This window comes from Lynx rufus, unplaced genomic scaffold (assembly GCF_022079265.1).
Source record: "Lynx rufus isolate CCGP_SWC_20201006 ecotype Redwood Valley unplaced genomic scaffold, mLynRuf1.p SCAF_11, whole genome shotgun sequence".
Taxonomy (NCBI): domain Eukaryota; kingdom Metazoa; phylum Chordata; class Mammalia; order Carnivora; family Felidae; genus Lynx; species Lynx rufus.
The window spans coordinates 21006035-21027026 of NW_025814825.1; the positions used below are offsets into that span (position 1 = coordinate 21006035).

General features: G+C 53.7%; 1 protein-coding gene across 1 annotated transcript; it reads right to left on the reverse strand.

The window, feature by feature from the left end:
- Positions 1 to 4502: 4502 nt before the first annotated feature.
- On the reverse strand, positions 4503 to 18997 carry MAT1A (methionine adenosyltransferase 1A). The gene is made up of 9 exons (XM_047072797.1): positions 18904 to 18997; positions 15078 to 15155; positions 14155 to 14277; positions 10935 to 11047; positions 10371 to 10514; positions 7734 to 7952; positions 5757 to 5939; positions 5276 to 5409; positions 4503 to 4605 (listed from the first exon to the last, which is right to left on the reverse strand). Exons 1-9 carry the CDS (start codon positions 18995 to 18997, stop codon positions 4503 to 4505), a joined length of 1191 nt encoding a protein of 396 aa, XP_046928753.1.
- Between the last annotated feature and the right edge of the window lie 1995 nt (positions 18998 to 20992).

The window sequence follows — 20992 nt, forward strand, 5'->3', positions numbered from 1 at the left end:
TCCCACCCCAAGCCTCTCACCCCAACCAACCACTGCTGAGATGCTAATTCTTTCTAATTCTCATTTCCTCCCTCCTCCATCCTTTGTCGACTCCAAAACACCTTTTGGACCAAGCTCCCTCCTCCCCATCCTCAATACCTGCCACAGGAGTGTCCCGGGTGCCTCCCACCTAATGTCACCTTCCTCTGGCATCTCCGTGGGAAATGGGGTTTGTCATCTTGTTTTCATCCCACGTCCACATCTAGTGTCAAAATGCTAAAATGCCGAGTGACTGTTGTAGAAGTCGTCACAGTCACAGAGCTATACTCTTATAAGCAATGCTTTGAAAAAATTCTGTTGAATGATTGTAATTTCTATCTCTGGGCAACTGAGCCTGGCACGGACCCTGCCGGAGGGCAAGTAGGAACCTCATCTCTTACAAAACCTCTTTGCTAAGGGGAGCTCAGGGGGCAGGAGCGATGGACACATCTAGAATCCATTCTCCGCTATGATCACATTGAGCACCTACCCCGGGCCGAGCCCTGCACGGGACCCAGGTATGAAACAGCAAACAGAGCGGACGAGGTAAGACCCCAACAATTCTGAGTCCTATGGGGACAACAGGCATGAACAATCAAGCACTAACATCCATAAAGAATCGTAGCTTTTCATAGCCCAGTGGCAGGTAAAGATGGTGATGGGCATAATTTATGGAGGATGTTTGAGAGAGTCTTTTTTTTTTAATGTTTACTTATGAGGAAGAGACAGAGCATGAGCGGGGGAGGGGCAGAGAGAGAGGGAGACACAGAATCGGAAGCAGGCTCTAGGCTCCGAGCCGTGAGCACAGAGCCCAATGCGGGGCTCGAACTCACAAACCATGAGATCATGATCAGAGCCGAAGTTGGATGTTTAACTGGCTGAGCTACCCAGGTGCCCTGAGAGTGTCTTTCTGGAGTGTCTTTCTTGAGGTTGGAAGGACTCAGAGGAACCACTATGGGAAGAGAAGGAAGGGTGGTAGGTATGGAAGGAGTCATGAGGGGGGGTGGGCCCCAAGGAGGTTAAAGAAGGAAACACATATTTGCACACTGTTAAACACTGAACAAGAAACTAAAAATGGGAGTACAGATGGGAGGTTATCAAGGAAGGGGCTTTTCAGAAAGACAGAAGTTTCATCTGAAACCTACAGGATGAGATGGAGCATCTATTCGAAGACAGAAGAGTATCATAAAAGAATGGCATGTGCAAAGGGCCTGAGGCAAGAAGGAGCTGGGCCTGTTTGGGGAAGCCATACCAGCTAGGGAGTCTGGAGTGTGGTGGTGAGGAGTGGAGTCCAGAACAAGAGCAGACAGACGGACACTGGGCAGGCACGTAGGGCAGTACAGCTTAGTACTCTAAACTTTATTCAGAATGTATTAGGGGTACCAAAGGCTTACAATTGAGGTGGGGAATACGGCCATATTTACATCTTCTTAATGACTCTCCTTCCTTTTCCCAGCCACCACCCACCTCCACAGGGTGATGTCCGCAGACCCTCCAGGCCTCTTGTCATCAAACCCATCAGTGTTTCACACGGGTGAGCCCTCCCTGGTCCCAAACCCACCATCCTCACTTGGCTTCCAAGAACACTACACTGTCCTGCCTTCCTTCTACCCACTGGCCGCCCCTCCCCACCCCCAATTCACCACTGCCACGTTTCCACGACACTATGACACTTGAGGGCTTTGTGGCCCAGAAGTGGCTTCTCCTTGCTCTCACTCTTTGACCTCTGGTGCCAATAAAGCCCAGTCCTTCACCACCTCCCCTCTCAGGCAAGCATTCCGATGTTTCTCGTGCCTTTTTGTGTTCTGACAAAATGTGGATGATGTTCTAGAAAAAATATGTCGCAGAATGGCCATGTAGTGACTGCTCACGTCACAGACCGTCTCAGACAAGACGGTGGTTTTGAATTTCTCCTCTCTGCCACATCCGAGGTCTCCGCTGCTCTTCTGCCCTTCCTGGCACCCGGTACCAGCCCGTCTCAAAGCCTCCTCACGTGGCTGTCCCCTCAGCCTGGACCCGGATGTCTCTCCAGAGCGGATTCCTTTCCCTGCGGCCTGCTTGGAGCAGGAAGTCCCGCCCCTGCTCTCACCAACCCTCAGGACTGCCTTTGCAGGGCCTTCCTTCTGCTCCGACAGTCTTCTAATAAAAATTCCGTCTGTGAATTCTCCTCACACAACGTGTGAGAAGGAAATGTGCCCATTTACACCCACTTAAAGGCTTGGCTCGTCTCTCTGCAGGCCAAACCCCTCATTCTCTCACTTCCTCTGACTTCGGTATTCAGTCATTGAACAACGATGGCCGCAGTGCCCCCCTCACGACGGTCTGACTGCAGCTGACTCCCACGCAGGGAGGGCAGACGAGGCCCTGGGCGGCAGCACGTGGTGATGGAGAGAGCACACTCAGGAGACCGGGGCGCCACTTCCCAGACAGGTGCCCTCGGTCACATCCCTAACCCTCTGGGCCTCAGGTTCTCTCCGTGAAACTCAGCAGAGTGCGGTGGGGAATAAATAGGGAAATGCCGTGACTTAACACAGTAGCTGGTGTATGAGGAAAGCTTAGTCCATGCTGGAGAAGCCCACCCGGACGGGAACAGAGGGCTCCAGTGGTGGGGGGGGGGCGGGGGGTGGGGGCACAGAGCAGAGGGCACCTCTATGCTGGGGGGGACAGAGATGCTCCTGGTGAGGTACGTCTGAAGGTTTGCAGACAAAAACCGAGCACAGAGTAGTTGTTTATTCACTGTCCCAGCAGGAACTATTAACACATAAAGGTTCGAGTTTCATATCAACAATGTCCAAAAAAAGATCTTTTATCTCCACGGGGGGAGGGGCAACCATGCAATTCTGAATTTTCACTGTGACTAGGGCTTGAGTGGGAGGCATTGACCGCCTGCAAGTTTGTGCCTCCCTCTCCTGGAGGGAGCTTGAGACTTGCTGGGAGCGGACACGAGCTCTAGGTTTCTGTGGTAAATCGGCCTTCTTTTTCTCCCCTGAAGAGCTGCCTTTTCCCTGACGTAAGGAGAAAAGCTTGGGGTCTTTGTGCGTCAGGCCTGGAGCCCAGATGCAGGCCGTCTGCTCCCCAGATGAGGGTTCTTGGGCTGCCTGGTTCAGCCAGAACCAGCGCCATGGACCCTGGACCAGAGCCCAAGCCTCAGTGCTCTATGGGACCCTTGGGGGCCCCTACCTGAGCCTGTGGTCTGGGCAGCTAGGGAGAAGGCAGAGACACTGCTGTCAGCGGCCCAGGCTGACAGGTGGGGGAGGCAGGGCTGGCCAGGGACGGAAAGGCAGGCGAACGTGCAGCTTCCAAGACCTTAGCCCTTCCAAGACCTTCCGAGGACCACTCAGGCCCCTTGAGTGCTGTGCCCCGAGAGCCACCTGGCAAAGGCAGAATCTCCTCATGACACCTCAGCCAACTTGTCTACCGCTAGGAGTTCAGCTCCGCCACCTGGGTCACTACTTAACATTAGATATTCGGCCCTTACAAGTGGCCTCTCTGGAAGGGGCGTCTGAGGGGCTCACACACTTATTCCAACGGCATTCAGACCAAGAGGCCAAAGAGAGAAGGGCTGGAAGCTACGGGGTTCCGGACCCATCTAAGGGGCTGGCCACCTGAGCTGGGACAAGCTGCTTCTCTGTCCTGACTTCGCATATCACTGCCCAGGGCTCACCAAGAGGTGAGCAGCGAGCTCAGGTCTTCAGGACAGAGGCCACAGAGCTGCTGGTCATTGCTCAAGCCTCCGTCCGGCATGAGATGGGAACAGGGTTGGGGGCTGCGTACGGGCTCCCGAGTCAAAGCCCCTGGATCACGTGTGGGTCCTGACACATGTGGCTGTAGGACCTTGGGAAAGTTACCTAGGCGGTCTGCGACTCAGTTTCCCCATATGGAAAGTGGGAATGAGGTGTCACCTCACCGTGTTGCGGTGAAGAAGAAACGAGGTCGGTAATTGGCTCGGGCCCTCGAACACCATAGCTGCTCAGCAGGTGTCAGCCCCTGTTCCTGTCCCCGCCGGATGCCTAGCCTGAGATGCCTCCGTGAAGGCCCTCGGCTCAGGGCACAGGCCACAGATGGGAAGGGCACAGCCAGCACACCCAGGATCCTTGAGGTCTGTGAGGGAGGAGGGGACCAGCCATGGGGAGGCGTGGGGGGATTTACTCTTCACAGGGGTGGTTTTTCCACTAAATTAACGTCGCCTCAGTCTGAGGGAAAAGCAGGGGGACAGCGTGACTACCGCCATGAGGAGGTCTGACCCTAGGCACCAGCAAGCCCCCTGCCATTCACAGTGACGACAGCACAGGGCTAGCCCTAGGGGTGCAGCTTGGTCCAGGAGGGGGCAGTGGGTGGGGAAGGCACTCCCTGCAGTGGCGGGGGGGGGGGGTGTGGGGGAGCGGTCAGGGCCCTGGGTCTGGGACATCTGAGAGTTGGGGTCCTGGACAAGAGGTGCCAATCCAGAAGCTTCCAGGGCGAGGCAGGCCCTGCGCCCACCAGCTCTAAAACACGAGCTTCTTGGGAATTTCCCATGGGAACTCGTTTCTTCCAAAATGGCCGTAGCACGCCGTCTTCTGGTAGATGGGCTTCTTCAAATCCAAGTCCCTGCACAGTCAGCAGAGGAAAGGGTCATTTTCAGTGGAAAAGGAGCAGAGTTTCTCTGAATTTTGAGCACAGGAGTAACAAACAGTGTGGACTGTCACTGCTCAGAGCAATTTCCCATACATTTCCTGTCTACGCCACACCACATCTCATGAGATGACTGTCACTGGCCCCTGGGAAACAGGCTCAGAGGTTCGGGGACAGCCTGGTTACGCAGACACACCCAGGACTCAGAATCTGAACTCTGGCCTTGCTGTGCCTTCCTCCTCTTCTCTCCTCTCCACTCTACTGGCCTGGTGCAGACCAACCACACGGCCAAGCTCCGCAAGGCAAGAGCGGCCTCAGAAACACGGGCCAATGGGACCAGACCCGCCAGCTCAATTCTCAGCATTCAGCCTTGTGATTACTTTCCTACAACCCCCCACCTGCTCAAAGATGGCCCCCCTGGATGGTCAGCGTCTCTGGGCCAGCAGGGACCTTAGACACCCCCTTCAACCTGAAAAGCAGACATCTTGCACTTGGGGTGTGCATTGAGCTGGGCTAGGAGCTTGGAGGCCCTCCTGCTCCGGGGAGGCTGAAAGTCCTTTTTTTCCCTTTCTCTTTCAGAGGAGCCAGACATCTGGGTGAGGGGGGGAGGAAGGGCCCCTCTGGCAGCGATGGGGCAGTGATTTACCTGACGATGACCCCGGGCCGAAGGTCGAAATTCTTGTTGACTATATCTAGCAGCTCTCTCTCTGTCTTCTGAGAGGTTCCATAGGTGAAGATGGAAATGGACAGTGGCTCAGCCACACCGATGGCATAGGAAACCTTCCAGAAGAGACGAGGGTCAGGGACAAAAGCCTCTGTGCAGGGGGTCTTCCCTTCACAGAGATCCCGATGCCCTCAGAAAGGGGCAGCTGGAACCACCCATCCCTGGCCCAACGTGCTCCCCCACCTCGTCTGTCTAGGAATCTCCACCATCTTCGCAGCGAGCAGATTCAGTATGTGCCCCTCTCCCTGAACATTTTTTCCCTTCCTGAGGTTTTCAGGGTACATGCCCCGGTGCCCCATGCAACACACAGTCACAGCCTTTGGAAAGGAATGTGGGCCCCCCTGCAGGCCAGCACAGCCTCAGCCGGGGCAGAGGTGGGGTGGTCGGACTGGGGCTGACCCACCTGCACGAGCACTCTCCGGCAGAGTCCCGCTTTCACCAGGGACTTGGCCACCCAGCGGGCAGCATAAGCTGCCGAGCGGTCCACCTTGGTGTAGTCCTTTCCGGAGAAGGCCCCTCCACCGTGCGCCCCCCAACCGCCATAGGTGTCCACGATAATTTTACGGCCAGTGACGCCCGCATCCCCCTGCAGACAGAAAGGAAGAAATGGAGGGGGGGTATGAGAACCAGGGTCCCCACAGGGCAGGGCAGACGGGCGGCTACAGCACCATGATGGCCACCGTACTAACGGGGAAAGGGGGCCCTGAAGCTGCCGTGGGCACTTTTCAAAGACCCGCCTCCCCCCACTCCCCACCCCCAAAGCTGGGAGTCAGACAGAAACCTTGCACTCTCACCCCAGTTCAGTCACTGACCCATTACAGCACCCAGGTAACCTGCCAGAGCCTCATCAGAAAGTGCAAACGAGGGGACAGAGGTTCCCTGGAATCCTAGCCAGCTCCTACTTCAGCCTGTTTTTATGAGTCAGTTGTGTGATGGGCAAATCCGAGCTGCAGGAGGGCCCTGAGCCTCGACACACACACCCTGGGCCGTGGCCCTGGCTGGCGTTTCCTCGAGTGTCTGCTCTGTGCGACATTGGGCAGTAATGATGGTTTGTTTTTTGTTTTTTTGAAGGGGGGAGGGGCAAAGGAAGAAGAAGAGAGAAAGAGACAAAGAGACAGACAGAAAGAGAGAGAGAGAGAGAGAGAGTGGGGGAGAGCAGAGAGGAGAGGGGAGGACAGAGGATCCAAAGCAGGCTCCACACTGACAGCAGAGAGCCTGATGTGGGGCTTGAACTCACGAACCACCAGGTCATGACCTTACGCCAAAGTCGGATGCTTAACAGACTGAGCTACCCATGCCCCGGGAGAGACAGAATCCCAGGCTTGGAGACTCACTCAGGGCTCGATCCCATGATCCTGGGGCCTTGACCTCAGCTGAAATCAAGAGTCAGATACTCAACCAACGGAGCCACCTGGGGGTCCCAGTAATGATGTTTTAAAAGGGCAGGGGGGGGGCGCCTGGGTGGCGCAGTCGGTTAAGCGTCCGACTTCAGCCAGGTCACGATCTCGCGGTCCGTGAGTTCGAGCCCCGCGTCAGGCTCTGGGCTGATGGCTCAGAGCCTGGAGCCTGTTTCCGATTCTGTGTCTCCCTCTCTCTCTGCCCCTCCCCCGTTCATGCTCTGTCTCTCTCTGTCCCAAAAATAAATAAACGTTGAAAAAAAAATTAAAAAAAAAAAAAAAAAAGGGCAGGGGCTCCATGTCGAGTACTTTGGGGAAAGACCACGTACTCTATCCCCTTGCTTAGAGATCCACACTTCCCACTAGCACATCTAGGCTTTGGGAAGTCCTGCAGTCCTGCAAGAAATGACAGTAAGCTTTGCCTTTCTTTCCCCCTGTGTTTCTGCACTACATTTGGTCACGGAACCCGTTACGGGGGCTCCGCTCTGAGTAACGCATCCCCTCTGAGGCGCCCCTGGCAGAGGTCAGCAGCCTCTCAGACGTGCTCTGCCGATCTCTACGTCCTCTCTCCTGCCGTACAGGAGGAAGGGGACAGCAGGGGTCCCCGCCTAAAACCTGCCCCAACACGAGTTGAACATAACCTGTGGCAAAGACCCAGTGATGCCACCTGGGAAAGGCCAGTCATCCGCAAAGGTGAGCTGGCATCTCAGCAGGGCAAGGCAGCAGCATGGGGCAGTATGACATGTCTGGAGAGGGAGGGCCAGGCTGCACGAGGTGGGAGAGTCCTGGGGACATGTCCCCAATTCCTCCTGCACTGACACACGGACAGCAGGCCCCACGGAGTGTGAGCTGACCTCATGTTGTGTCCAGGGCTGGACGTGGCTGAGTCACACAAAGCCACCTCCTCCTTTGCGCCCAGGGAGGTGAGCAACCCCAGTAACAAAGACGAATCAGGAGAGATCTGCTCTGAGGCAAGGGCGCACCTGAGGACCTCCGATGACAAACCGTCCGCTGGGCTGCAGGTGGTAAATGGTGTCTTCGTCCAGGTATTTGGCTGGCACCACGTCCTCGATCACCTGCTCCTTCAGGGCCTGGCGCATGTCCTCCAGCGTTATGTCTTCATTGTGCTGCACGGAGATGACGATGGTGTGGATGCGCATGGGGATGACCGCGCCGTTGTCCTGTATGTACTGAACTGTCACCTGTTGGGTCACAAGGGCAGGGGAGACGTTGTGAGGCCCTGCCCTGAACTGAGGACACACCGCAGCCAGGCACAGACACTCGGACGGCAGGCGGGGCTCCCAGGATCCAAACGAAGGTGGGGGGGGGCCTCCTGTCCTCCAAGGACCTCCAGAAAAGTTAATCTGACACATTCTTGTATTTGAGTAGCTGCCCAGTGCCAGGGGATGACTGGGCATGAGGCATAAGCTATTCCCAGCTATGACCACAATTAGTGCCACTTAGAGACTCAGGGCTGCAGAGTTTCCTCTTTATTTGTCACCCAACTAGCCTCCTCCCCTTCTATCTCAGCGGGGTCTGGGTGCCACGAATCCCCCCTGGCCAAAGCCCTTTTCTGACCCTCCGTGGCACAGAGCGGACTCCTCCGCGGCAGGGGAGTGAGGCGGACTTTGGTATCCAAGGTAGCATTAAGAGAATTCCATGTATCCCTGCAGGAGGAGAAACCCTGGAGGAGCACACCCCCGCCCCCACCCCTCCACTGCTGAGCGGGATAACACGGGCCTTCCCTCTTCAGCCGGCCCCACCGCGGTGCCTCTGGGTCTCACTGCCACACCAGGAAAAGGAGAGCCCCAGCGCTCTCCTTCCTCCAGCCTCTGTTCTAGGCTTCCGTTTTCTGCAGATGTGCCTCCCGCCTCCCGACACAGCGCACGCAGCTCTGGCGCACGATGGAGCCGGGTGCGCCAGCCGCCGTGCGCTCCGTTCCTTTGATACCACTGCAGTCTTCGTATTTGAGCTCTCCCGCCCCGGGACCTCGAAGAGCAGCCGAGGAATGCTGATGATGGAGGCATGTGGAGAACACCGGGAAAGGTCGGCTGTAGGCCACAAATGCAAGTCCTTGTCCCGGGTTCAGACAGTTGCAACCTGTGCCCCGCGTGGCCTCGCACCTGCGGTCAGGTGGACGCGCCTCTGTGCAACGGGGGCGACGGGACGGTCACGGTCACGGTCAGCCATGCTGAGCTATACAACCGCACGTGCCAAATTCCAAGTCCGGGGGCAAGAGAAGGCCCCGTCTGGTGGTGGCCACCGGGGAAACCACGGGAGGTGGGAGCTTCCTGGCCACTGACGGACAGGAGGGAACCGAGCAGATCCCAGGAGAGGTGAAGGGCGGGAGCAGAGGCACAAAGCACTAGGGAGTGAAGTAACTCAGACTAAGCAAGGACTGGGGTGGGGAGGTAGAGGAAGGTAAAACTGGAAGACCATAAGGGGCTTCAATGCCAACATAACAAGTGGGGGGTTCTCCCCCTGCGGGAAGCAGAAAACTGTAAAGGATTCCGAGCCAGTATTAGGAAATTAAAAGTCCAAAGGGAGTTAAGTGGAGTTTCCAGGCAGGGAAAGTCCTTGGGAGGGCACGGCACAGATCCCTGCTGTGGCCTGGGAACCAGGCTGGAGCAGAAGAGGTGCTCTCTAGGCAAAACATGGAGCGAGGCTGGGTGGAGACAGAGGGGGCGCTGAGCGGGATGGGGTGGGGGGCACCATGGCCCTCCCTGGAGCCGAGGAGGAGGTGACCGTGAGGCTGCACACGATGGCTCTCCGGCACACATGTGTGTAGGGGGAATGAGAAGCAGGGCTGCTGGTCCAGACACCCTACAGGTGAAAGCTTTGGGTGCTGAGTGTGACAAAGTAGGAATTGGGTGCAAGCATGGGTGGAAGGGGATAGGGTGTGCAAAAGTGCCAAGGACCCGTTGGGGGGTAGGAGACGAGCCAGGGGAGGAAGCCCCGGGAAAGGGGCCAACAGGGCCGCCAGGGTGACACGGGGCAGGGACGTGGAGAGGGGAGGTGGACGGGGCGCCTCCACCCACATGCGCTAACATTTGCATCATCGCTGGCCTTCACATGTGGACTCCGGTGAGGATTTCCCCACGGTCCAGAGCAGAGAGGTCAGGGCCCATGGGAACAGAGAGTCCAAAACAGCAACAGGAAAGCCTTTTTGCGAGAAACAGTGATAAAGGGCCACAGCGAGGCACGGATGGCCCTTGTCAACTCGGCGTTCAGACCTTGCTCAAGGTGTGGAGACCTGTGGGTGTGGATGGGCAGTGACCACAAGTGTGAAGCCAATTAAGAAGTAAATGTGTGGCAGGAACCAGGGAAACACACTGCCAGAGTCAACATATGCTAAGAAGGCAAAAAAAAAAAAAAATCCAGAACCGTTCTTTCCATTTTTCTGTATTTTTGAGACTTTTCACAATAAACATTAGGGGAGAAAACATGTAGACCTGAAGAGTTTTCAGATAAATAGTTCTTTTCACAACCAACAATATTTTGAGTGCCCGGACTGACCACTTTGATGCCAACAATGACAAGTACCAAGAGGACCCAGAGGGGTGTCTGGGTCCCCAGTGTGTGTCTGGGGCTCCACGGGAGGGGGGCAGGAGAAGGCTCACCTGGGTCTTGGAGTCAGGCCTCAGCCAGGGGAGGACCCCAGAGCGTCTGAGTTCCGCCATTCGGGCATTGAGTTTGTGGGCGAGGATAATAGTGAGGGGCATACACTCTTCTGTCTCGTCGGTGGCATAGCCGAACATCAGACCCTGGAGGAGAGCGTCAACGGAGCAATATGCATTTTATCTTCTCATCTAAAGCGTGGCTGTATTGGGTGCCCTGTGCATGTATAACATCTGCATGGGGAGGCGGGAGCACTTGTGGACAGGAAGACAAGACAATGCTCTGGGAGGGGGGAACAAGCCCAAATTGGGCATCGGCGACCACAGTCTTCCACAAGCAGGCCGTGCCCTCAAGTCGCTGCCCTGAAGCAGGGGTGTCCTAATTTATTCCAGGCGCATGGACCCCTCCCCCCGGGAGCTCCTGCTAGGATGAGGGGGGTCCACCCCACAGCGTGTCCAATCCATTACTCATGAACTTCCCAGCTGTCAACTCAGCGCGGGTCAGAGCCAGGGCTGACACAGACAATGCTATCCTGACCCCTGACCCTGCACTCCACGTGTGGTCACCTGGTCTCCGGCCCCGACGTCTTCTTCGTTTCTGTCCAAATGTACACACTGGGCAATATCCGGGGACTGCTGCTCCAGAGCTACCAGCACATTGCAGGTCTTGAAGTCAAAGCCTAAGCAGAAGGGAAAGCAGGCCTTCGTGGGGACACGTGTCAGACAGAGGGTGGCTTCCAGCGTCCTGGCAGACCGCTCAGCTCCCGACACGGCATTTCGTGTGGGGGGTGGGTGGTCTCTAACCAGCTGGGATCTGTCTGGGACCTGTTGGGTGGAGCTGAGGCCCAGGATAGGGAAGGCCATGTGTCCATCCCATGTTATCATCTGGAAGGCTGGTCGAAGAAAATCCTCCACAGCGCATTTTACTACATTAAATTATACCTAGATTAGAAATCTATATCCTACACAGAACGGCAAGATGAAAACCAGATCACGGCTGCGGCTGCGCTGGGTGACTCGTGGCCCTGCCCCCTTACCCTTCTGGAGGCACGTTCCAAGACCCAGGCTGAAAATCACCTTCCAGCACTGCTGTTCGGAAGCCCAGGCGTAATCCACGTTATGAAACACACTGAACAAAGACAGTGCACTTGAACTATCCAGAGAGGTTCCCAGAGCTAGAGTCCTCTGATCCCAAGCTCTGCACAGGGCCTGAAGCCAAATGGAAAAGCCACACCTCTGGAGGCCACGGCCACGTCTGCCCACCCCCAAAGTTCAGGCACACACGTGGAAGCTGTTCTTCCCAGGCTCCCTGCCACAGGCTCGGAACTGGTTGGCGTGGGGAGGGGGGGGGGTTGCTGGCCAGTGGCAGCCCCGCACCCGGAGCCCCAGAAGGGGCCGCTGGGCACAGACAGTGCCATCTTCTCCCTGTGGGCCCTCGGGCCTTGCTGGGCCCGGCCGTGGGCATTGCGTGACTGAGGGGCTGAAACTCACAGAGGCTCTACTACCAGGCCAAGTATTGGTGACAAGCCGAGTAACTGTCACTCTCTTTCCAGTCTATTCTACCTACGCTGCCAGTGTGAGCTTTACTAAAACCAAGCAACTGACCCAGATCCAGGCTGTTGTTTATGTCCATGCTTCACGTGGGGCCTGCTGCCCAGTGAAGGAGAACTGAGACGCCTCGGGTCCACCCAGCCCCTCCCAGCTGAACTGCCCCAGCCAACACACGCTCACTCGGGGCTAGCCTTCCGCGCGGCACACTTTCCTACCTCCGCTAGGTCTCTGTCTAGAATGCTCTTCCTCCGGCTCCCCATCCCCACACGCCCAAATCTGATCAGCTCTCAGTAAACGTCCCTGGACTTCCCCCCTCCCTCCCTCCCTCCCACCGACTCGCCACTGGGCACCCCATACTGCGCCATTTAATGCCAGGCAGTGCCCCCACTCCGGAAGCACCAGGATGCCTTTGTCCTCTGCAGGTTCCTGTGCCCAGCGAATGTTTTTGAACACACACACCAATGAGCCATCTTTAGAGGCCTGCCAAGGACTCACCGATTGTGCATTAAACATTTTGCATTTTCCCTAATCGCTCTCTGGACAGTGAAGCTTCTCAGCCCTGAGAATCCATCAAGGGCTCCAAGCGATTTGGAAAAACAGAATTCAGGGGACCAAGGGGAGAGGAGCAGCAACTGTGCAGCCAAGAGTAGTGCGGGGTGGTTAGCCTGGGGCCCTCTTAGTGCAGCCACCGCGCTGAGTCGCTGTGTGGGGCCCTCTGGGTGCAGGCACAGCGACAAGCTGGGCGTGCCGAGATGCAGCCAGCAGCAGAGCTGGGCTCTCTCTCGCTCTCTCCTGCCAGCACACACTGCCTCCTGGGAAGTTTCCCTTCCACCTAGTGCAGAACAAGGCTTGCTCTTGAATAAGGTCTACACGTCTTGAACAACCGCCTTTTCCTGGTAGAACAGGTGTAGCTGTGCATGGTGACATGTTGGGAAGCTGCTGGTCCGGGACAATGTGTTTCCTCCAGAACACTGTGCTGACTGGCAGAATGAGCCTGTGCTCATTGGTTCTGTGTCCGCTTCCGTGTGCTGAGTGAGTACTCTAGGCGGGTCGGAAGGTGGCTGCACGGAGCTTGTGTGTCTGCACCCTCAGCGGCGAGGGACTCTCACTCACACACATGCAGCACATCGTTCCAGCCTGCCCCGACCCACAGAGGTGGCACACGTCACCCTCAAGAACCCATAAGTGGCAGGGGCGCCTGGGTGGCGCAGTCGGTTAAGCGTCCGACTTCAGCCAGGTCACGATCTCACGGTCCGTGAGTTCGAGCCCCGCGTCAGGCTCTGGGCTGATGGCTCAGAGCCTGGAGCCTGTTTCCGATTCTGTGTCTCCCTCTCTCTGCCCCTCCCCCGTTCATGCTCTGTCTCTCTCTGTCCCAAAAATAAATAAACGTTGAAAAAAAAAAATTTAAAAAAAAAAAAAAAAAAAAAAGAACCCATAAGTGGCAAGTCCGTGTGCACAGGCCCTCAGCATCTGACTCTCGCACCCTGTCCTCTGGTGCCTCTCCAAACCGGACCCTTTCCCACCCTGCCCTGTCTTAGATGTTGGACTCTGCTGCGAGTCCCCCCGTCCCCCTTTCTTTCCAGCTGTCACCCCGGCCTGATCACGGCGCTCCTCCTCGATTCCTACCAGGGTCTGGGTCCCTTCCCTGGGATACAAGCTCCCACACTGCCTGCCACTGGGGCCAACCTCGGCCAGCCTGTCTCCTTCCACCTGCCACGAGTACCAGTTCTGGACTGAGTCACTTTGTTTTTCCTGGTCTAGAACGAGAAGCGGCATCTTGAAGCAGCAAGTGCAGGAGTCTCCAAAGGGCCGCCTACTACTGGCTGTCACCTCGTGCAAATTATTTACGACTCCAAGCCTCAGTTGCCTCGTCTGCAGGAGTACGGCAGAGGGCCTCAAACGATGAAGAGGACAAATACAAAGACCAGCGCCCACGCCCGGCAGAGAACATCTCCCCAGCGGAGGGCGGCTCCCTTTACTCGGTGCTTCTCTCTTCCAAAGCCTTTGCCAGCACCAAGACCAGAGGCGACAACAGATGGACACGGGCTAGTTCAACCGGGCGCCATCCCGTGGGCCGCCATGCTATCGCCAGAGACCGTGACTCCTGACCTGCCAGGCGGGCCAAGGAATGTTCTTTTCTCCCAGTTGGTATCTGCACTGGCAGAGGACAGAGAGCCTCGGATCTGACACGGCGGCGGGGGCGCCCACACATTTCAGACCCGGGGGCCCGCCTCACCCTTGGCGGAGTCGTCGTAGCCGATGTGCCTGATTGTGCTTCTCACCACCCGCTGGTAGTCCACTGTGGCCGTGGAGGTGATCTCTCCGCAGAGTAGCACCATGCCCGTCTTACACACCGTCTCTGCAAGAGAGGGGGCAAGGTCAGCGGCCACGGGCCAGCCGAGGGGAGCGCCACTCCCGGACCCCCGCACAGCGCTGATAAAGGGACTTACGAAGAGTCTTGCGAGGCATGGGTGCCGAAAACGAGGGAACAATGCTAACAAGAAGAGTAAATCCCAGCAGAAGTGCTGACCGTGTGTGAATGCTGCCCGGAGAACTACGCTTTGGACAGACCCGGTCACACCTCGCTTTCACAGTGACCCCGTCCTTCTCACGTGGTCTTGGACCACTTATTTAGCCTAATTCGGCTTCCCCAACTGTACATGAAGACAACGTTACGACTGCCGCGTGGCTCAAAGTGAGACAACGGTGGCAGGTGGTTGTCATAAAGAATGCTGTCAACATGCCTCCGGGAGGCCTCTCCCGCCCCGTGTTGCTAATATTCCACCGCAGGCTGAGGTCCTGAGATCAGGGCGGGCCAACCTTCTCACTGGCCATTCACAAAGATATATCTCAGGGTGAAGTGTACCCTCAGAAGGCACAGGTCCCAGTGGTGCTCAACGCAGGGGCTAGGGAGGCACTGGAGAGGGAAGGAGCCGTCTGTGCAGCACACAGTGAGGACAGAGGGGCCCTGGTCTCCCTTCTGGGCACCCCTGCCCCATGACCTTGGCCAAGGCCCTGATGCAGCTGCAACCGTGATCACCTCGGGGGTCCTCCAGGCACTGGAGCCCCTGGCTCTCTGTTGTTCCCAGGGCCTCAGCACAGGCAAAAACCTCGAGCCCAGCCCACTGAGGTCTTTAGCAGGGAGTAGACATCTCTTACCACAGGCCACCTTGGCATTGGGGTCGTGCCTCAGATGGGCATCCAGCACGGCATCACTGATCTGGTCGCAGATCTTGTCTGGAGGAGAAGGGACATGTATAAGAGTCACAGAGATAGTGGGTCTAACAGACTGAAGGATCAAAATAATCAGGTATTTGGTAAGCTTACATATGAAATCTATCTACCAAAGAGGACACTTCTTTAAATATACATAATTAGGAAATTTTGAAATTTTTATTTCATCCCATTTCTGCCTAATTTTGGATGATGTATATTACATGAAGTCGTAGCATTCCCCCCAAAAAGACATACGTTCCAAAATCAGTTCTAAAAGACTATAGCAATTTACACAGACACACACACACACACACACACACACACACACACACACACATTCTCCTACTAAAAAGTCTCTCATTCTTTAAGATATTCCCTTTAAGTCTAAAATCTAGAAAGCTCCTAGAAATAGAAGTTAAATAGCTGGGGCGACTGGGTGGCTCAGTGGTTGAGTGTCTGACTTCAGCTCAGGTCATGATCCTGTGGTTCCTGAGTTCTAGCCCCACATTGGGCTCTCTGCTGTCAGTGAGGAGCCTGCTTCAGATCCTCTGTCTCCCTCTCTCTCTGCTCCACCCCTGACTCGCACACTCTCTCTCTCTCAAAAATAAATAAACATTAATATGTATATATATACATTGATAGATAGATATAGATATCAAAATATTTAACAAGTGGATATGATCATTAAAATGTATAATTATTTAAAAAAAGAAGTTAAAATAGCTAATGATGTCAGTAAGAGTAGGTGCCAACACGTAAAATCAGATGGGACAAACAGATACATTTCTCGGCAGGTTCCATGAGCTGAAATATACTGTGTACGCAACACCAAGCCCGAATCCACCACCCCAGCTGTAGAAATTCCATAAGAGAACCTCTACACATCATTGCTGTTCTACTGAACATTTCCACAGGCAGCTCTCAGATCATCCCCACTGCCACTCAGCCCCCTGAAGCCTAGATGTTCTAGCTGGGTTTGACCTCAGTCAAGGTGGGGCTGACCACAGCTCAACAGAAGCAGGGATTTGACCTTATTTTTCCACTACTTGCCTTAAGAATTCCACATGGTTGAGCATGCAGACCCCTCAGTGGCACTCTGGAAAAGTCCGCTCTTGCTTTGGGGTTGTGCAAACAGTCAATGTTCACAGATTCAGAAATAAAAGCGACACCTATTTATACATATTACATCTGATTTAAAGTTCAAAATACCCGCAGAGTTGACTTTTTTTTAATGTTTATTTACTTATTTTTGAGAGAGAGAGCAAGCTAGGGGCTGAGAGAGAGAGAGAGGGAGGGAGAGAGAGAATCCCAAGCAGGCTCTGCACTGACAGAGTGCACGGGGCTCGAACCCACAAACCATGAGATCATGACCTGAGCCAAAGTTAGACACTCAACCAACTGAGCCACCCAGAGTTGGCTCTTAATAAATTAAGTTTTATTTATAAATAAGTTTTATTTAAGTTTTATTTATACCCAGTTTTATTGAGGTATAATTGGTGTACAAAACTTATCTGCATAAAATTAAAGTATATAATTTGAGGAGTTTGGACATGTGAGTACTCTTACGTTATCATCACCATAAACAAGGTAAGAAACCTATCTGTCACCTCCAAAAGTTTCCTTGTGTCCTCCTATTCTGTTTTTGTTTTTTGGTTTTTATATGAAGAATCTAGATCCAGAATCAAGCGCTCTGCTGTCCTAAGCGCATCATTTAAAACATTCACGTCAATGTAACTTAAAATGTTAATCTGCCATTAAAGGTGAATTCTCTAATCTTTCCTTGAGAAACTGCCACTAAACTTTCGGGCTTTCTAGGCACCCCACTCCAGTGGCAGATCCCTGCTGTAAATCCAGGTTTGTCTGATGCCACGGCCTCTGCACACCCCTACCAATGAAAGCCTGCTACTAAAATATCTCCATCAGGACTCCTAGGGTTACTCACATGCTGACCACGGATGACTCTGCTTGTTTCAAGGACGCAGGTCACATGTCCCCAGTCCACACGGGGGACTGGGATAAGGGGTATTAGGGATAAAGCCGAGATGAGCAAGGGTGTTGAGACAGCTCCGCAGACTGAAATAACGTGTAAGGAGGCTCTTTCTGAACTGTTTCTTTAGGCTTTCAAAATTTCTATTAGTATCACTCAGTGGCTGTAAGATAGCTCATAGGTGGTTTTCTTGGAAGCTGAAAAAGCATTCATTTTATCCTGCTGGTGGAAGAATTCAGCACTGGAATGACAAGCAACAAGTCCTCAAGCTTAGAGGAAGCTGACTTACGTGGACAGTTAATTGATTGTGGCAACCGAAAGGAGAGTCAGACCTATCATTAAATAGACAACACGGCCATTTGATTGGCTAGAATTTTTCTTCTGTCCACTGAGCACACCGCGGTGTGTACTATGGGACCTCTGGCCACTGCGTGCCCAAGCACCCGGAGACTTTATAAAGTTACACACAATGAAAGGGGCTATTTGTTTCGAGCTGAGCTAAGTCACATACAAAACTGAGTTTAAACCAAGGTTTCTTAACAGTGGTAAGAAACTGTTACTGACATTGGGGGCCAGAAAATTCTTTGCTGCAGGGGGGATGGTCTTGTGCATTCAGGATGTTTAGAAGCACACGTGGCCTCTATCCACTAAATGCCAGTGGCACTCCCAACCCCTCACAGCAGAGTTATGACAGACAACCAAAAATGTTTTCAGACATTACAAAATGTTATTGGGGGAAGGGGGCAAAACCGCCCCCAGTTGAGAACCACCAGCTAAAGCATATGGAAGGAGATGTCTACAGCTGAGTTACAAGCTCTGAAATAACATGGATGAGGCAGATGAAAAGAAGGTAGCCTTGGTGATAAGTTACCAAAACTTTAACTTCTCAGATGAATTTTGAAAAAGTGCATAGAGAATAAGTCAGTGTGTCCAGCCCCCAAGATTCTTCTTGAGCAGTGGTTCACAAAGTGTGGTTCCCGCAGCAGCAGCAGCAGCAAAAGCATCTCCTGAGAACTTAGTAAAAATGCAAACCTTGAGCCTCACCCAAGATGTACGAAATCAGAAAAGTCTGGGGGCGGGGTCCGGCACTCTGCCTTAACAAGCCTACTGGGTGATGGTGATGCTCCCTGATGTCTGAGAACCACTGACCTACAGCCTGAGGCTCTGATCATGGTCCTCACGTTCGCACACGAGCCTCTCCCATTTCCCCACAGCACCAGAAAGTACTCGAATGTTCTTCCTCTTCAGGAGGTCATCTGTACTTCTCATAGATAATATACCTGAGGCTTTCAGGATCTGGAGATCTGTCTCAGCGACTACTGGAATGTGCTGTTCGTTCCTAGACTATACACGCTTTACGTGCAACACTTAGCGACCACAGTCTTGTTGGAGGGAACACTGGAACATTCTCTGTTGATTTAAGTCGCTCAACGATAAAGCTTTGTCTTGCCCCCCAATATATAAAGCTGATATCCGATACATGTTAGATGTGTAATATGTTTAGTCAACCCAACGCGTGTTCCCTGTAGCGGCCTCATCGTGCAGAGATGCTGGCTGTGGGTGGCAGCATGAACCCTTGTCTTCATTAACTGACAACTTCTCATTTCCTAATCAGTGACTGTTTTCCAAAACTAGTAAATTAGTAAATCAATAGAATTAAAAGACGCCTCCTATGGTGCCTCCAGAGACCCCTCACGGTAACGAACACGGATTGGTTTTAAGGCCCCGGGGAAAATGGCTCCCCCGGCACAGGCTGTCCTCGGTCCACAGCCACCTACTTACCCGGGTGTCCCTCTCCTACAGACTCCGAGGTGAATATGAAGGCTCCTTCTTCACTTAGAGAGTGGTCACACAAGCCGTCCACCGGGCCATTCATCTTTGCACACTTCTCCACTGGGTTTCTTCAAGGTAACGATTTCAACGCTGTTGACTTTGCCTGAAGTGGTTTTGTGTGGTTGCCTTTTTTTTTTTTTTTTTTTCCTCCCCCGGGAACCCAACAGGCTTGTCTTTGGCAGAGCTACAGGGCTCGCTTCTGGGGAACTGCCTGTGTGCACGTGAGGGGAAGGTGGGGAAGGTGAGGATGGTGAGGAGGGCGGGCCTGAGTACCGACGTGTCACTCTCTCCGGCTGGTCACGGCTCGCTCCTGAGTGACTCCTATATATGGAAAAGTGAAAGGGCCTGAATAATCATGTGAGAAAATTGGAGGAGTCCATTTCCGGGGGGGGGGAGGGGTGTCTTCTTACCTTGAGGAATTCCGGTCCTCAGCTCGGATTTCCCGAGCCCCAACGTCTGGTCAGTGCACGGTGAAGAAGGCTGTACAGGTTCTGCAGAACCGAAGCTCCTTTGGGACTCTGCTTCGGCTCTGCAGCTAATCTCCATATTGGGCCGAGGTTAACATCCCACGTTGGAGGGTGGGGGTCTGTGGTGACTCAGGGATCCAAACAGGCAGCGAGGAGCCCTTTCCCAGAGATGCGGTTTCGGCTAAGGCTGCGGCCCAGAGTGGCCTTTGCCACTGGGTGCTGCCTTTCCTCCCCCACACCTTGTCTGGGCTGGGCTCTCCCCCTTCTTCTACCTTCTCAGAGCAAGAGCACGCACCTGTATTCTGGGTCAACGTGGACGTTACACAACACGTTCGTTTAGGGGAAAAGCTTTCGAGCCCACATTTCTCTGCTGATAGAAAGCACCTAAGCTGTCAGCTCCTCTAAGACACCGGCGGTCACATTAAAAAGTATCTGGACAGGTTACAGAAGACAATGCTTTTTTATTTTTTGTTTTTTGCTTTTGGAAAAAGACTCTTGAGAGATGGATTCGTTACAGGGAAATTATCCGAGTCCAGCTTCCAGAAGATACATTAAACTTCGACCTATTCAGTCCTGTGCACTTGATCAACATTCTTGATCACATGATTCCCGCACTTTTTTTTTTTTTTTGCTTTGACCAAGAAAAGAAGTGAACTGGTTACATCTGTAGCCAGTTCATGCTCTACCTGACAGCGCCTCTCTCTTCCTTCTCTCCCACTCTCAGACCTCAGGCTGCAGGAAGAGTGGGGAACTGAGATCACAGACAGTGAGAATGGGTGGAGGAACCAGTTCCCACTAGAAAGCAATAAAATGTAAGCAGCCAAAAGCTCATGCATCAAAAATATTGGGCCGTGGGAAGCAAAAGGTAGGATGCGGTGGCCCCAAATCCCCTCTCTACTTAGAATGTGAGCATTACAGTTCTCTTCCTGGTGCTCTAAACTTTGAGTTTTGCCACCTGGTCAGTAGCAGCAGCACCAACTATCCAGGGAATTTAAACTATATTAAAGTGACCTCCTCACGGGATAAAGTAAGAGGTTTTACATACACATATTTCATCATTTAACAAACAGCGAGCTGGACCGCTCAGGCACAAGACTGCTGAAGGTTCGAAGAGAAAAAGCCACCGGGAAGGGATGGAAACATGAGGCTCAAACAAGGACTTTAGACAACATAGCCTTGTCCTTGTCAGCACACAGGCGTCCTCCTGTTTGCACTTAAAATATTTCAACATCGCTGTCCCTTTGTAAATTTCTTCTGGGTACACTGGTTTCAAACCTGGAGGCAATATGAGCTAATGTTTAATGTGAACCGTAGACCTAGGTTAGCCTAGCAGCTAGAAGTATAGCCATTACGTTCTAACTCTGCTTTAAGAGCAAGATGGGGTTTAAGTAGCAAGTACTCAACAGAGTCCTAGAGCTGGCAGTAAGTCAGAGAGCAAAGCCCAACTGCCCTCTGAGTTCCAGAATGACTCAAAGCATGGAGTGGAGGGGCATGTCCTACACAGAGAAGTGGTGTTTCCAGAAACATATGCAGGAGGCTTCTGTAGCCTGGACACAAATTCAGAGTGAGGG

What these genes read in the sequence shown, in the direction of transcription:
- MAT1A (XM_047072797.1), bottom strand. Translation starts at nt 18,997, where the DNA reads ATGAATGGCCCGGTGGACGGCTTGTGTGACCACTCTCTAAGTGAAGAA. An exon ending in TTGTCATCGGAGGTCCTCAG is followed by an intron (nt 5,940 to 7,733) that starts GTGCGCCCTTGC and finishes TTCTGTCTGCAG; the next exon opens with GGGGATGCGGGCGTCACTGG. An exon ending in GCCGGAGAGTGCTCGTGCAG is followed by an intron (nt 5,410 to 5,756) that starts GTGGGTCAGCCC and finishes CTCTTCTGGAAG; the next exon opens with GTTTCCTATGCCATCGGTGT.